Source organism: Balearica regulorum, chromosome 2 (genome assembly GCF_011004875.1).
Source record: "Balearica regulorum gibbericeps isolate bBalReg1 chromosome 2, bBalReg1.pri, whole genome shotgun sequence".
Lineage (NCBI taxonomy): Eukaryota > Metazoa > Chordata > Aves > Gruiformes > Gruidae > Balearica > Balearica regulorum.
The window spans coordinates 10364443-10381002 of NC_046185.1; the positions used below are offsets into that span (position 1 = coordinate 10364443).

Sequence of the window (16560 nt, forward strand, 5' to 3'; positions counted from 1 at the left end):
TTGTTACAACCTGTTTGGATGAAACCATCATGGACACAAATAAAACAAACCTACAGCAGATCTTGGCATGAAATGAAAAACATTTTCTTTAATCTCACAGTTGTTCAAGACCATGTCAGTTATCCCATGAAAATAACTTCAGTAGCCTTTGCAAAATGTGATTTTGAAGGCAATCTTTACATTTGTAAGTGACGTGCTTTTCAACAGAATATAGAGAGTAATGACCTCATTCCCTGTAGTTCAAACAACCAGCTTAATTTTTTCATTTGCAGGAAACAAGATTTTTTCTACCTGCTTTATTTTAAAACTTCTTGGGATATAAAAGCTTTCTGCTCAGTCATTAGCTGTAAATTGCAGAATGAAGCATACCCTGCAGCATTTCCAGATGAAGTAGTCTGTTTATACAGAAAGCACAAGAGCTATAATTACTACATGATCACATTTGTATATCAAGGTCAGAATTCTGTGATTCACACTATTGTTTGGACATAAAGGGAGTTGATTTTCAGCATGGTGGTGTACAACTACTATTATTGCTACATCAGTGACTGTAGAAACAATATTAACTTTTGCTTGTTTGAGTTTTTCTAGTTAGGTTAAATCCAGTTCAAGCATACATGAAAATTGGCTGGTTAATATTTGTCCTAAAATATTCATTAGATATGCAAAATATATATTTATATTATTGATGTTCAGGTTGTGTATTCTACTATGAAAGAGGAAAAAAAAAAAAACCAAACCCAAAAAGCAAACCAAACTAGGTCATTATATGACTTATGCATGAAATCACAGACTTTAAGAAGTATCAAATTCAGGAAATTGAGGAGCATAAAAATATTTCCTGATCCTTTTTCTCTTCTCTGCAAAGTCCCTGCATAATAGTTTCTTCTTGACTATTATCCAATATATTGGCAATTTTTCTATTCCATTCCTGAGAATCCATTGGCTTTCCCCACTATTTAACAAGTTCTAAAAGCTAGGGTTAGTCAAGCACTTAGATTGTACCAATTAATTCAATATGATTGTATATATTTATGATCAGGCACAAGAACAAATGCTTTCCTCATCTGAGGACTAACAGAATTTGCTATTTTATTATTGTATTGTATTCTATTGTATTGCACTGAATTATCACCCATCTGCCATTAACGTCACCCTGTTCTCAGCTAGGCCTCTTTCCTTCTTAAGCCCCAACGAGTCTTCCTCTTCTCAGGTGTAGGTGTCGCCAGGTAAAAAGCAACCATATTTCCCCAGGTTTTCATTGTTCTCTATCTGTTCTGGGGTTTTATATTTCCTATTCACACTCCCACTCACATACTGTCATACCTAAGGACTTTACATAAATCTGATAGTGTTACCTTCACATTGCCAAGGACAGTTGGGAAGCACTGTTTTTCTTTTTTTTTCTTTTGGGGGGCGAGTGGTGAGAAACAGAAGCAAGGTGCCATCTTGACACAGCCCAAATTCTACTACTGTCCTTGGGTCGAGATTTTCATAAAAGCTGTATTTAGCCTTAAAAGACTCTTTAGCCTTACGTGGACGTAAGGCCTGCAGAATTTGCCATCTGAATGATGGTCTAATAACTTGTCCAAGGTCACCAGTCAGGGTGTTGAACCCACATAAGCATCTTATTCACTGGGCCACCTTTCTTCTTTCTAGGAGAGCCACATATGTTTCCTTCTCAGTGTTGTTTCTCATCAATCAATCCTGATAACTTCAACCAACTTGATTTCTTTACAATTTTATTCTGGATTTCTTTCATATTTCATTTTATTTGCTGGTTGCTGTAGTACTGAGAGGCCCAGAAACGGGTAGGACACCTACACAGGGAATATAATTATTCTGAGCCACTCAGATCTAACCATAAATGCTGGTAATGATGCTGATTGATAGCAAATAGGTAATTAAATAATACTCAGAAGCTTATTATTGAAGATGTAAGGAGATTCTGTAACTTTGGACTTATGAAAAATAAATTACCATAAATTCAAAAGATAATCTAATATAAATCATAGTTACTTTTGAACTTAGGTCAGCATTCAATTTAGAATGCAATTAGACATTATATATTGTTTTATTTTCGCTTTGATTTGAATAGCATAAACCTATAATGATGGTGACTGTTTTACCTAAGGAGAGGGATAATATCATTAAAAGGAACAGATGTGCTGTAAAGTTAAACAACAAGCAGACATGTCATCATGGGTTGAGCCAGATCAGGGTTGCCCGTGGCTGTGATTTTGTTGTAGGACTGTGGTACTCGGTTGTCTGCTGGTGGAGGCCTTTCCCAGCCCACGAAAACCAGTGCAGTGCCCAAGTCTGCTTCTAACACCTTTTTCCTGCCTGTAACATGACATTCAAGCACAATATTCTTGGTTTAAGGTAGATGCTTCTCCTCTTACACCCTTGCCTTCATATCAAAGGACACACCTCTTCCTTATGGACAGAGTCCATAACCATTTCTTCTGCCGCGCTGCAAAGCTGGTGGCATACCTGGTAGAATCTCAGATCCTTTCCAGCCAGCATGTGAAAATCTGAAATCTGCTGGTTACAGAGGTGTCTAGCCCTCCTAATGGCAAAAGAGCTCTTGACAACATAACTTGAAAGTATCCTGAATGCTAAGAAACAGAAGGGAAAACACATATAATAACATCCCATCCAAAAACATTTATGTCACAATTTTTAATTGAATCCCATGTGTCTTGGAGACAGGGATTATTCTGTGTTATTTTTAATGTTAAGAGTTGGCAAACCTCCAGACCCACATGACATATTTGGAAACATAAAAGAAACAAGACAAAACCCATAAACAAACTACAGCAGTATCTGGGGAAATAGCTCACCAGAAGTACAAGACTTCTCTTAGAGAGAAGGTAAAAAAAGACTCATAGAGGAGGAGATGTGCTTTTCCTTACGGAATCAAGCAGTGTGCTCAAATGGAAAGGGGCAGGCTGGCTAAGCAAAGGGTGTGATCTGGAGATGGCCTTCCTCCTGCTCCCCTTCTGCCTCGGCACCTCTGTTCCATCCCAATCTCATCCTTATGGGTCCTTTTCACATCTCCCAGCCTACCTGGTCCACATCTCTCTGTCTCATGTGGCTTGTCCCAGTCTCCATGCTTTACCACCTCATCTTTAAAGGCAACAGCTTCTGGGTAGCCTTCTCCTTCCCGGTGCCAATATCTGTCCCCAAGCCCTGGTCAATCTTTTTCCACCTTGTCCCTTCGGACCTACCATGGAGATCAGCCCAGCAGGTCTCAGAGTGAAAGGTATGTCCCAGTCCTATCCACATCTTCCAGAGGCTCTGCAGCATCTGTCACCTTCCTTCCCCTGCAGCAACGCAAGTCTTAAACTGGAAATAGTATGCAAGTTAATGGTGAAGAAGTCTGAGGAAAAACTGTGAAACCACTTGTCCATGTCCTGGTATGACCGTCTCCCCACACCCTCCTCTGCTCTCCTACACACACGATTCTTCCCTGTCAGGCCACTTCTTTCTCCCGGTCTCTTTATCCTTCAAATCGCATATCCATCTTCCCAAAAAGATCAGTCTGGTGCATACACTTGACATGGAAATTTTCAGCCTGAATGGTTAGACTGAAGTTATAGCCGAAAACAGGGTCTTCTGAAGCGTCAGACAACTTGGACAGGCGATGTTACCAGCTCTGCGCTCAGTGCAGCTGAGTGAGTAGTTGCCACATTCAGTTAGACGAAGAGTTTTCCCAGTCAGCTAAATGAAGCTCTCATGTAGCAATTTTTAACAAGGTCTTATTTTCAGGGGATTTCTAATGGATCTGTTTACCACAATGAAATTCACAATATCAAATGCAGTAATCAAATAACTTATGATAAATTGCCATCACTGAAGAATTAATAGACATTGTTTCAAATTGACTGTTTAATAAGTGACCTTGTCAGTCCCGTAGCTTTGGTCAGTTTTACTTACTTGATCATTTCTCCTCATCTAGGTAGGTTTCTGGTCGTGACAGATGAGACATGAGATCTTCAGCTTCCAGGCTTTCAAGTTTTTCTTCAAGAGATTCACTATGGAATCGGTAAGAAAGAAGCAAGACATAAATATAAATAGCTGGTTGAAAGTGTAAAAAACGCACACCAGAATCTTTGAAAAAATTATCCCAAAAGAAATTGGTTTTATCAATTGCAATACTTGCCAGTCTTGGTTTGTTTTGGGTTTGTTTCTGTGCTTGATGCCACTTTGGACATTACTGCAGCAAGTGTTTTTCAGAGGAAGTCTAACCTATTGATCCTTCCAAGGATCAAAACCCCAATAAATCAGTAAATCCCTAAAAAAACATTGACTGGCTAAGCAAGTACTGGAACAAAGACTAACATTTATTATGTATTTTGCTTTGCTTTCATAGATTTCAAAGCTGGATGGGGGTGGGGACAGGGTATAAAAAGGACAGTTGTTGTAACTCTTTTCAACTCATCTAGATCTGGTAACTGATGTTGTTTTAACTTAGAAAACAACAAATCTCTGAGATCAGCCTGAAAAATCTATGGCAAGATTTGTGCGGGGGCTTGAAAGAGGAGGGACTCTCTTCTTCTCGTGATGTGAAGTGCTGAATAGCACACAGTTGTCTAAATATGCTTTTGTTTATTCAGTCCCTGGATGGCGAGTGCTCTTGTTTTAAAGTTTTTACTGTGTTTCATTGAACCACTAAAACCTACATTTGGATTGCCTGACTTGAACCCCCTACAACGACAACATTGACGGTTAAGGCTGAAGTTTTCTTTGTACCTGGTGCACTGGCTGGAGCTGTCCTGGCACAGGTCACCGCTCCCTGCGCGGCCATCGCAGCGGTGTGGGGCTTTCATCTTTTCTTCCTCCCTGGGGGAACTGGTTGACCATACTGTGCTCCAGCCCAGCCAAGAGGGGTGAATCACTGCTGCTGATCTGAAAACTGAATAAATCTTCCTTTGGTGCATTTGCTTTGTCACATGGCTATGCACATTTTTCCTTTTTAAGCCCACGATGCCTTAAATAAGCAAGAGTTCAGAAGTCAAACAATCATCTTCTGAAAAGTATGAAACTATTAAGCTGGGTATTTCTATTTGATTTTGAAACAGGACTTCAGCTTTATGTCCTATTGCTCCTAGATTTTCTTGGAGGAATAAAATAAAACACAGCCACCAACAAGCAAATAAGTAGTGGTGAGACCACTGAAATTAATGAAACCTGATTTCCTACCGGATTTCGGTCTTGACTGCATCTCCTGAGGAGGTGCAAAAGATCAGCGAAACTTTTCCCATGACTGGGACACTTACAGGATCTTTCTCCTACACCAGTTCTCTTGATAAAAAGCAAGATGTGGATGAATTTTTTCTGTCCATGGGGGCAATAAATATCTTTTTCCTCTGCTATTTTTATTTTCCCACAAAACTTCTAGGAAGTGAAGCATTTTGACACCTTTCTTGCCCCCCATTCAAATTTCCTGGGATCAGCAGTGCATTAAAAAAATCATTAGAGGCAGACCGATGAGCAGATGATCTCCCTCTAACATAGTCAGTGGAGAGCCAGTTACCTTAGGAAGCAGCAAGTTCAATTTCAGTGGTTAAACGTAGAAGGAAACGAGTAGTCAGAGAGAGGGGCTGCTACGATGGACTTCTAGACTGAAAGTCCAAACCTCTTTATTTCATTTAGCATCATGGGAACACTGACCCAATGGAGACTAGGTCCATGCAGCAAAACCAGTTTGTTTGTCTGCTGTCCTGGGTTTTAACAGAACCTCACAACTGCAACATTCAAATGTCTACTTCAATAAAACTTTCAGACCCTAATTTTAAATTTGAGGAATTTCTGCTTGATGACAAACCTTTGAGCACTAAAGCAGATATGCCTCAAATTATTTCAGGTCTTATGTATAGTCAAACATATTGATATCCTTAATAAAAACAAACAAACAAACACTCCCCCCCCCCCCCCAAAAAAAAAAAAAGACTCCACCAAAACCCAAAAGATGTCATTCCAGAACTGAAAATTTCCTAAGTTCAATTCTAGGGTCCTTGAAAATAGAGGCTTATATAAAGGAAATGCAGATGTGCTGGTCAGTACAGTGGTTGTAAGGGCCTTTTATCCAACATCAGCAGATTTATTTCCAGCATTTCTCTAACACGATGCTCTTTAGGAAATTAAGAAAAAATAAAGTATGCTCAGTCAACACTACAAGCCAGCTTTTGAACTTCGACTCAGCAGGCCCACACACGGGCGCATCTGCAAACTGTGTCTTAGAAAAGCTTGCGTGAAGCCTCAGATGACTTCCTTGTATCTGTTTAGCATGATGGGATCTCAGTCCCTCTTCCACTAAATACTGCTTTAGTGCTAATAAATTCATAATACAGAGGGGAAAAAACCCTCACAAACCCAGATCTTTCTGCTTCATATTTTCACGTCATGAAGAACTAGTAGAAAGCTACCCTTTCATTTACCTGCCAAACCTTTTTGTCTATCCAATAAAAAGCTGATGAAATTGTTTGGCCTGAGAGCCCTTCTCATCCTTCAACTATTTTTTGAAACTCTTACAATAAAACATATAATAAAAATACTTAGTTCTGATATAGCACTACTCAGCTGGCAAAGCCCAGTGTGTTTTTACCTAGAAAAATAAATGTAATAGTCTGCATTCCAGAGATAGAGAAACGATGCACTCAGAGACCAAATGCCATGTCACAGCCATGAGTGGCAGCTCAAGGACATGATCCCAGTCTACAGAGCCTTTATTTCATTCTCAAACTGCTTCCCAGGTTCATTTTGGCCTGAACCTCCAGTTTCACTGCGGGCAAGATGCACGCTGCCGTCAGCATGCATTTAGCAGCTTAGGTAGAACCAGAGATGTGCCTGGATAATGACACAGCCATATCGTTTCCAGAGGGAAAGAGAAAATATTGAAATGTTTGCAGTGCGCATTGAGGCTTTATTTCATTCTCTTTTTATTTTGGAGAGCCTGCTATGCCAGCTGCCCTGCAACATGTTCATTTCTGCAGTATCATTCTCTGATTTTAGTCATTTCTATTTCTCATATTTAAAAAAAACCCACAAAACCAACCAAAAACGTATTCAGTTACTACTGATTCCTGCTTTGAAAGGACTCTTATTTCTCGTTTCAATCAGAGAGTACCCACCCCTTCATGACATATTGGCTTTGTCTTGTGCTTTGCAATCCCACTGGCATGACCTGCTGTCACGCTAATGTGTCCGCCGTGCCCTTCCCAACAACCCTCCAAGGCTTCGCTCAGGGTCGGGAATACAAGGACAACCACGCACAGGTTTCCCCCACGCTGGTCCTCACCCTCACCGACACGGCGTTGGTGGATACTGCTGGGAGAGCAGCTCCCGTGGGGCGGGCAGTGTTTGCACCACTGTCTCCGTGAGGAATGAGCAGGCTCCCATTTGCACCGTGGGCAAGGGTTAAATTTGCCAGGGGCTCCTCTGACACTTTCCTTATCCATCAACATTCATAGCAGTTTGATATCTTTGGACCATATCTAAGTATGGTCCTTATAGAAGAATATACTGCTGGGTTTTTATATTCTGTAGCTGTTTGAAGGGCTCTATTTGATCTCTCCCAACACACACAGTATTACATTTCCTATGACCTAGAGTAAGGTTTCTTGGATGAGCATCTCTAACGAAAATCTCCGTGCAATAAATCAGCACACCTGCAACAAAAACAAACAAAAAAAAAGAGCGCACATTCCTCGTCCTTAGCCAGGTGCCTCTTGCTGCTGGTTAGCATTTTGCTGTTTTTCCCTTTGGAGGATGCAGAGGTTGCAGGGGAACAGCCCGTTGCTTGTTGTTGTTACTGGGAGCCTGGAATGCCATTACGTGTTTGTCTGCATGACTCTTGATCTTGCATGACAAAACCAAAAAAACAAAGGCAAAACTGAATCAGCAGATTAGTCAGCTTAATCTTGTGTAACTCAATGCTGCAGTTCATTTTCAGTGCTGTTATTTTCAGCTGTCCTTCGAGATGGCCATTTGAGCTTACCTATCATTCAGTCAAGCTCCTTGCACAGAACATTCAAGTACCTAAGATGCAAAATATGTCATTCAGTGGTATGTTTCCAACATTTTGACTTAATCTTTTCCATTTGGTACACATAGCGTTAAAATGCAAGATCTTAATGTTAACAAAATGTCATTTATAATGAGAACACAATGGGTTCTCTTTTTGCTATCATATTAATATTGAAAGAATGCAAAAAGAACCTTTTGTTTAAGCCACTATCTCTAGTGCTAAAAGGCTTTTAAACTAATACTGTAGTTTCTGAGACAGTTGCTTATGTTTTCTCATCTAATTTTAAATACCAAATGAAGACAAATGCTCAGAAATGCCAGTATTAAAACCGAATTCAGCTGATCCTTGTATTCAAAACAGTCACAGCAGCAACAGAAATTGTTGATGCAGCTCATGTAGTCCATAAGCCACAGTGGCAGATACCGTCGCTTAAAAATACAGAATTGCAATCAGCATGTTTGCTGGACCTGGATTTTGGGTTTCTGCATGTACAATGATATGATTTAGATAAGATCATTTTTCTTTGACTGGAAAGTTACCTGACTATTCTGTCCCCATAACACAGTCATTTCACTGATGTTGCCAAATGTCAAATCCAACAGCCTTCTTTTGCAAGTAGAAACATTTTGCAGTTTACCATGTAAGTGCCCTTCAAGCAAATTAGCACCAGTCACAATGTGTGATGTCGGCTTCAATGTTTAAAATAAACTTTGCCTTTTTCTGCGAGTACATCATGCACTTATGTGACATTAGAAGTGTAAACATGCTGCAGGTTAAAATATGTAGCTGTTACATTTCGTACAAGGCTCAATCAGCCGATGGGACTGTCCTCTGAAGAGGAGGCTGCTCCTCAAACTCCTCCTGACTGAACATTTCCTGTCGAAGTACAAAGTGATGATGTTATGTGTCCTTACATAAATGGGGTGGGTTTGTTTTTCAAACTAAAACTATGGGAGTTCCATTAACAAAAAAAGTTTACCGAGTTTTAGCATGAGATACTCCAAAACCAAAAGCCAAACTCACCCTGCTGAGATTCTTGATTTGAAGCTCCTTGTATCCTCTCAGCCCAACATTCAACTCAAATGAGAAGAGTTGATGTCCAGAAATATTTGTGGACATTCTAGTACTTATGGCCATAAATTTAAATAAGCATTTCCCATTAATTTTGTCAGAAGTTATCTGTAAATGAAATTATAAAAATGTAGCAAAAGCAATTTACCATATATATGTTTTCTCAAGGAATCTCAAACCAACTTTATCAGGGATCAAACGTCGTGGCTGCCTTATGCCATACAGTGATCCCATACGGTGAGCGAGGATAGGAAGGAGGAGGGGAAGTAATGCTGACTGCTGTGTTTAGCTGAAATGGATGAATGTAACACCAAACCACAAATTTATTCAGAATAGCAGTATAGTAAAGCAGCATAGCCTAAGGATATTTTCCTGATGAGTTTTAGCATGCCACTAGTTCTGTTGCTATCTGCTGCTGAGCTGGTGACACTCTCCGTGTTTGTAAAGATTCTAAGGAGCATAAAAAGAACAACGACATAGTTTACTAACAATAGCATGTGTATTTCAATGATTTGATGTTTTAATTAAACACTAATGCCTGATCTACACCACTTTTATGAGCAGTAATAGCCAAGATGGGAACCTTGAAAGTATAAAAATGTAGGTGTAAACCCTTATGTGCAAAGTGGCATCAGCTCTTTCATACTTGGGAAGAAAGAAAAAAAAAAACAAATTTGACATGTGAGATCCTGGCATGACTATGTCTACACTAATCAAGAGGAGTCATCTGCACAGTAGCCATGTGCACAGTGATTTCCTTCTTCAGCTAACAACTCAGTTCGCCGCCACACTGACAGGTTGCAAATGGCCCTGGAGGCAGCTTGTCTGAGCATGCTTGACAGCAGATTTGGTGCGCAGCCAGGGACCCGGGTTAAGCTTGTTTCCAAAAACCAAGCAGCAACCGCACCTGAGTTTGCATTTGTGGGCTCGCTATCTATGCAGCAGGCAAGCGTGGCCTCGGGTTGGTCCCGGGGCTGCTCTCTGCGGGCAGCGTAATCATATCCCACGGGACATCCGCCGCCGGCTTCAGCACAGCTGAGGTGGTGATACCCCGAAGAACTGACTTTGCATGTCTAAAGCCAAAAATACAGCCCTGCTTTTGGGCAGCTGGGCCACAGCCTCCTGTATCTGTCTCCTTATCTCTAGTGGAAAGATAATCTTGCTGTTCTCTACCTCACCCCTGCGTGGTTTAAAGAGTTAACTGCACCGACGGCACAAAGAGCTATGCAAGCGCAATGTAGCTCTTCACCTCTGGCACACATCTGTAATGTCTGAAAGTTCGCAATGATGACAATAGTCATCATCACCTGATGACTGCTCAGCTCTTGTGAATGAACTGATGATCTCAATCTAAATATAAGATGACTAGAGTACTATAAAATGAAAAATAGCGTAGTTGCTGTTCAGTTTATTGCAAAACACCTGTGTTAGTAATTTGTGCTGTCGTTGCTATGTTCCTTAGCCTCTCCCTAAGCACGGTGACTATCACCAATATTGCAGAAATATTACTTGCTGTAATTAACCCTCCTGTTGGCAAGCACGGTAAAAAAGGCGAGGGATTCAAATGGATTTGTAGACTGAATCACCGGGTGGGATGGCAATACGGCACAACCTCCGTGACTGCAATGTACCGTCAGTAAGACGCGTGCTTCCCAGGGCTGCGGGGACTCTCCTCACCCAGCTTGTCCCAGGATGGACACGGAGAAGCATTTCACATCAGAATACCAAGAGGAGTGAGATAAGCACAACTTCTACTGGCAAGCCTTGCATGAGAAGGCGGCTGCGGCACAGCCTCCCCCAGGATCTAGCACAGACTAAGATAGCGTTAAAGCAGACGCCGTGAAATATAACTTTCACACTCTGCTGATTATTCTTTGACATTTGTGAAGTGAAACAGTGATTTCAGTTAGTGACAATTTATAGAGAGGTGCATCTTACAAATTTAGAAGCGAATCTCAGATACCGATGGCAATTCAAAACAGGAAACATGGTTAAATCTGAAATTCACTAAAAGCTATCTGAAAGAGTTACGTAATGTGACTAGTTTAAATGTAAGCACATTTTTACAGGCAAGTTGTATCACTTATTTTTTAACATCATATTAATTAACTAATCTTGCTTCCAGTGAGTTTAAGTGAAGGTAATCCAAGCCTAAAGAGGTCATGCCCATAGGGTTATTTTATCTACCAGCATTTGTGTAGGGAAAGAGGAAATGCTGCTTCAAAGCAGCAAAACTGAGCACCACATTCTCTTTAATAAAGCTAATAATTTAAGAACTGTCAAAAAAACCAGACCAATAGGCAATTATGATGGGTAGCGATCCATCTTCCTTTTTCATCTTTAGGCCTTGCGCTGTTCTCTTTATTTCCCAGTATTCTCCTGTATTCATTCTATTTTTTATATATTTAATATTTTACTGTAAAAGACCATTTTTTTTCCTGATGAGGACACACAGGAGCTCAACTACTGTTACTCTCTGCTATGCCTTCATTTCTGTCACTCTCCACTGCTCCAATTTCCCCAGCCTGCCTCCTCCATTTCTTCGTTGAACATGCTTTTTAATTCTGCAGTTTAAGTTTTCTCTAAATAGTATTAAAGAAACCATCTCTGCAGCAACATGTCCAGCTTTTGTCTGTACTCTGGGGTAGGATTTGGTTAGGGTAGCTGATGAAGTTATTTTACAATCCAAAGACTAGTGCTCAAGCTCAGTAACTTCAGTCTGAAGAGGAACAATTCAACTATAACAATGTGAATACTCAATTAATTAAACCAGTTTACCCATCAATGCCATGGATTTATCCTCACTTGAAATCTGCTACAGAGGGATCAGGTCTTCTAACGTGAGCACCGTAGCTGACCCGCAGACCGTAGGTCCGGCTCAGGAACAGCGGTGGGACAGCCCATGATGGATGGTCTGCAGGAAATTACAGGGGATGACCACAGAGGTCCTGTTTGGCCCTCGGGCCGTATCCCAGCCCCTCACCCATCCAGTTTCCATGCAGGCTAGGCACACTGAAACAGCTCTTTTTCCTGCTTCTAACAGCTCTTCCCTGGCCCAAACCCCCAGCCAGTTCTTCACTCTCCTTTCCATACTGCTTTTCATGCCACCAGCCACTTTTATCTTCTTGATCTCTCATCCTCCTCCACTGCTCTTATGAACACGATCCTCAATTGATTTTCTTCCTACCCCTCCAGTCGCTTCTTCAGCACTTCAATTTTTTTTTTTGCCCAAATCCATTTTTCAGTGCAACTCCCACGCGGTTCTTTTCTTGGCTTCCTCCTCCTCCTCTTGCCTACTCTACCTTTCAGAGTCTCATGACGTTTAACAATCATCTGTACGATCCCGCAGCTTTGCGCCGGAAAGCCGGATCACATGAAGCAGCAGCAGCAGCAGCAATCACATGGCCATCTGGAGGGCTTCTGCTAAGGCAATGAAATCAAAGAAACATGTTCGGGCAGGACCACTTCTCAGGAGTATTGGTCATATTTGTGCTGGCAGAACTGCATGCAAATCATTTTTTATGGGTATACACAAATCAGGTATCTCCTTTTTATGCTTACTCAGGCATGGCAGGCTTTTGCTGGTACTTTCAACTATTTTTGAGTTGTACAGGATTTTATTAGAATTACGTACAAAACCACGTAAAAGCCTAAGCACACTGTAATACAGGAGTGGGTCCTTATACACAGAATATTAAAACCTTTGAAATGGATATATCCATATAATATTGTTCATTTTCAATTGTTCAGATTTGAGAATATTTACCAGTCCTGAATTTCCCAGCTTGTGCGGAAAAAATCCCAAATACAAAGAAAAGGAAAACGCATAGTGTGACTAAATAAATCAGACTGAAACAGCAGATGACCATAATTACTTGAGCCTCCTGAGACCTAACCTTCTTTAGAAAGGCACATATGGGGCCCAAAATCTAAGCTTAAGAAAAAAAAAAAAAAAAAAGGAAAAAGCCTCATTAGTGCTGTCAATTCTCTGAGTTACACAATGCAATGACAGATAAAGGATATTTTAACTTATTCAGAAATACTGCTTGTGAGAGGAGGCAGGACGGGTGAACGCCGCAAAGGAGGGACGGATACCAGGGATGCGATGAAGGCGTCAGGGCGGTGGTGCTGCTGCTCTCTCCGTTGCGCGAGGGCCCGGCGGCGAGCTGCGCAGTCCAGCCGTCGCGACAGGCGCCCGTCCCTCTCCCAGGCCCTGAGAAGAGCAGAACGAGTAATTACTTCGGGGGTGGCACTGAGCCACGGCGGGACTTCTTAAAAATTAACCTGAGCATAAGGAGGGTGAAAATCTATATAGTCAGGTTGCTTAAAAGTGATGACTTCATCAGCGGTGGCTGTAAGGAATCTGGTATCTTGCTTTACGTCATACAGGGGTTGTAGCGCGAGGGCTCGGGAGGTCCGAAACACAGCAAAGGGGCTTCGACTGGCGGTGAGGGACCTGAAGGGATGGGAGAACCGCGCACTCGCCCTCGGGACGCACCCGCGGCTGCAGCTGGGGCGCAGCCCGGGCAGGGCGCTGATCCGCGCCGGGGGCGCTGCCGCCACCCGCCTGCCGGCACGGCAAGCCCGCTCTCCCGGTGGGGCACAGAGCCGGAGCCCGGCACACCCCCCCGACCCTACGTGCTTTCCCCCAACAAGCCCGTTTTTATAATAAGAAATAGAGAGAGAGGCGCAGCTCCCCACCCCCCGCGCTCCGCGCAGCCTCCGCGCCACCCCCGCACGCGCTCGGGCGCGAGGCACCCCCCGCGGGGGCGGAGCGGGGTGCGCGAGGTCGGGGGAGGGGGCGCTGCCGCCGCCGGGGGAGGGGAGAGGCGGGAGGCGGGCGGCTGCGCCTGCGCAGAACACTTCCTCGTTGGCCCACGTAACGGCTGCGGGCGGGCGCTGGGCAGCGCGTGTCAGTCACCGGGTGACTGTCAGCGGCGGCGGGAGTCCCCCGCCAGCCCCGGCCAGCCGCCGCCCCCGCCGCCTCCCCCGGCCCTTCCCCTCCTTCCCCCCGGCCGGGGGGCGCAGCCGGAGCCCGCACAAGTTAGTGCTCAACTTGGCGGCGGGCGGTGAGCGGCGGTTCAGGCGGGGGGCGTGAGGGGGGTCGGCGGCGGGTGGGGAAAGGGGCTGAGCCCGGCGAGGTGGGGGCTGGCGGGCGCCGCTCCCCTCCCGCCGCCCTCCCTCTCCTCAGCGCCGGCGGCGGGGCCGGGCTCCTCAGAGGCGGCCCCGTCCCCGCAGCCGTCGAGGGGCCGCAGTCAGCCGAGGGAGCGCTCCCCACCGGCGGGGGCCGAGCGGCGCGGGGTGCCGTGTGAGGGGCGCCGGGGTGGGGGCCTCTCCCCCTTCACCTCCTGCCCGGGAGGAGGAGGGGGCGGCCGGGGGGGAGGCTGGATGTAGAGGGCGAAGCCTCAGCCTCTCTCTGCGGCTCCGCTGCTTTGATGCTGCGGATCTCTGCTGGCTGGTAACGTCTTCCCTCTGCTTTTTTTTTTTTGCTTTGCTTTTTTTTTCCTTTGCTTTTTTTTTCTTCTTTTTCCTTCTTTTTTTCGTCTTCCCCCCCCCCCCCCTTCATCTTCCCCCCAAAACTTGGCTTCCCTTCCCCCGGATCTGTGTGCTCGGCTCCTTTTGGGCTTTGCCGGTGGGGTAGGATCATGCCGGACCAGATCACCGTGTCGGAGTTCATCGCCGAGACCACAGAGGATTACAACTCCCCGACCACCTCCAGCTTCACCACCCGGTTGCAGAACTGCAGAAATACAGTCACGCTGCTGGAAGAGGTAAATCATTACCCTCCCTTTTCTTTTTTTCCTTTGGTTAGGTTTTGGGTGGGTATTTTTGTTTTTGAGACAGAGCATCAGGGACGGGGCAGTACCACCCGCCCAAATCCACGGGAGCTAGAGGCATTGGTATGCGTGTAATCTGGTCTTTTAATTGTGGGACTTTGCTCTTGTGTTGAGCTAGCTACAGAAAGCTTTCCTGCCCTGGCGTCTTAAAGATTAGCGTGTAAAGCAGTTGCCTGAACTTAAATATTACTGTTGTACTTCTTGATGTTTTTGGCGTTGGCGGTTGTTGCAGTAGAAAAAAGTGTGAACGCTGGGATTTTTAGAGGGAAGATGAAGGTTGAGTTTTGTTTGGGAGCGTTAGCAGAGGTTTTCCCCAGCCACTCGTTAGATCAAGTCAGCGCAGAACTCTGACTGCAGAAACCTGCCAAGGGAGACTTCGTTTAAGCAATGAGGTAAGGATGAATGTAGAGTGAGGAAAATAATATGAAAACAAAATAGGTGGTGGAAGGAGAGCAAAATAATGCGGAAGAAATGATTATATAGTGTCAGCATCTTAACCTTGAAGCTTCAGTGTTGGGTTTTTTTAAAATTTTTTTAATGGCCGTCATTTAGATCTTCATCCTGCTTTGCTATCAAGAAATAGGAGTGTGAAAATGGGTAAACTTCCAAAGCTGGTTTCTATGGGATGTCAGTCCACTGCTTCCTATTTGAGAGTTCAGTGTGATTTCCTATGGACTAGGTCAGCAATAATGAGGAAATGTCTTCCAAATGACTTTAAACCAAGACAGTGTGTAGCTCTTCTCTTACCCTGTGCTTCTTGAAGGTACTAGCATAATGACGATGAAAGAAGACTTTTTTTTGCTATTGTTTTATAGATTGCAGTTGTTTTGGATTATACACTTAGTTCACCAAGTATTTGTCAATTCCTCTGGAGCCAGCATGTATCTAGGAGATGGATTTAATAGATTCTTTTTAGTTTTGCTGAATGTGTTGGCATGAGGAAAGCATTTGGTATGCAAGGAAAGAGTATTAATCATGGCGTTCCACTGATAGTCTTGGTTATGGAAAATCTAATTCCATTGGATTAAAATTAGTTAATGTAGAAAAAACTGCCTATGTTCTTTAGCAGTCCTATTGTTTACAACAACTGACCAGGTAATAGAGCAATTGTAAAATTGCATTTAAAATTATATATTTTATTTTTATGATGTAACCTAGAATTTCTGTAACTTTTCCATAACTGTAACTGCTTTTTTTTTTTTCTCATGTAACTAAGCCATGGTTGCTTATAAATTTGTCAGAAATCAACCTGCTTTGGTTTGTGTTTGACAGTATTGCTGCCCCCTGGTCTTAACTATGTGGAATAGGTACAGTCATTGGTATACTTATTAGTACAGTTGACAGCATTCATAGAGTTAAGTAAAAAAATTGTGTATTCTGCCATCACTGTGACTTCTAGGGTAAGAATACAGTCTAATGCTTTCATGATTTGGGAGTTACATCAGTACAGTCTGAGTGTGGTAATGCCTGTCCAAAAAAAACCAAAATAGAGAAGATAAATGGTGGAGAACACTGTGTATTTATGTGAATGGTGTGTGTTTTCAAAGTTTTTGTGTCTGATTTGACAGCGATAAATCAGAGGAATACAGAATAGTGGGCGTTTCTAGTGCTTGCGTTGCT

At 43.3% G+C, this 16560-nt stretch overlaps 1 protein-coding gene and 1 long non-coding RNA gene across 5 annotated transcripts in view; one reads left to right on the forward strand and one right to left on the reverse strand.

The window, feature by feature from the left end:
- The window catches only part of ASAP1 (ArfGAP with SH3 domain, ankyrin repeat and PH domain 1), a 161789-nt gene that overhangs the window by 18281 nt on the left and 126948 nt on the right, over nt 1–16560 (forward strand). The window contains exons 2-3 of one of the 4 annotated variants that reach the window (XM_075743314.1): nt 3962–4048; nt 14745–14874. In XM_075743314.1, coding sequence (XP_075599429.1) covers nt 3990–4048; nt 14745–14874 — 189 coding nt within the window. In that variant the 5' untranslated portion in view covers nt 3962–3989. Of the gene's footprint in view, nt 1–3954; nt 4049–13987; nt 14147–14257; nt 14412–14744; nt 14875–16560 lie in introns of those variants that run through there. The other 3 variants (XM_075743316.1, XM_075743318.1, XM_075743317.1) reach the window with 3 other exon arrangements.
- LOC142600301 (uncharacterized) lies at nt 977–13559 on the reverse strand. The gene is made up of 9 exons (XR_012833695.1): nt 13199–13559; nt 11882–12523; nt 8572–9211; nt 8003–8043; nt 4756–4993; nt 3940–4037; nt 3231–3787; nt 2494–2618; nt 977–2343 (listed from the first exon to the last, which is right to left on the reverse strand). It is a non-coding gene; the product is annotated as an uncharacterized LOC142600301 (long non-coding RNA).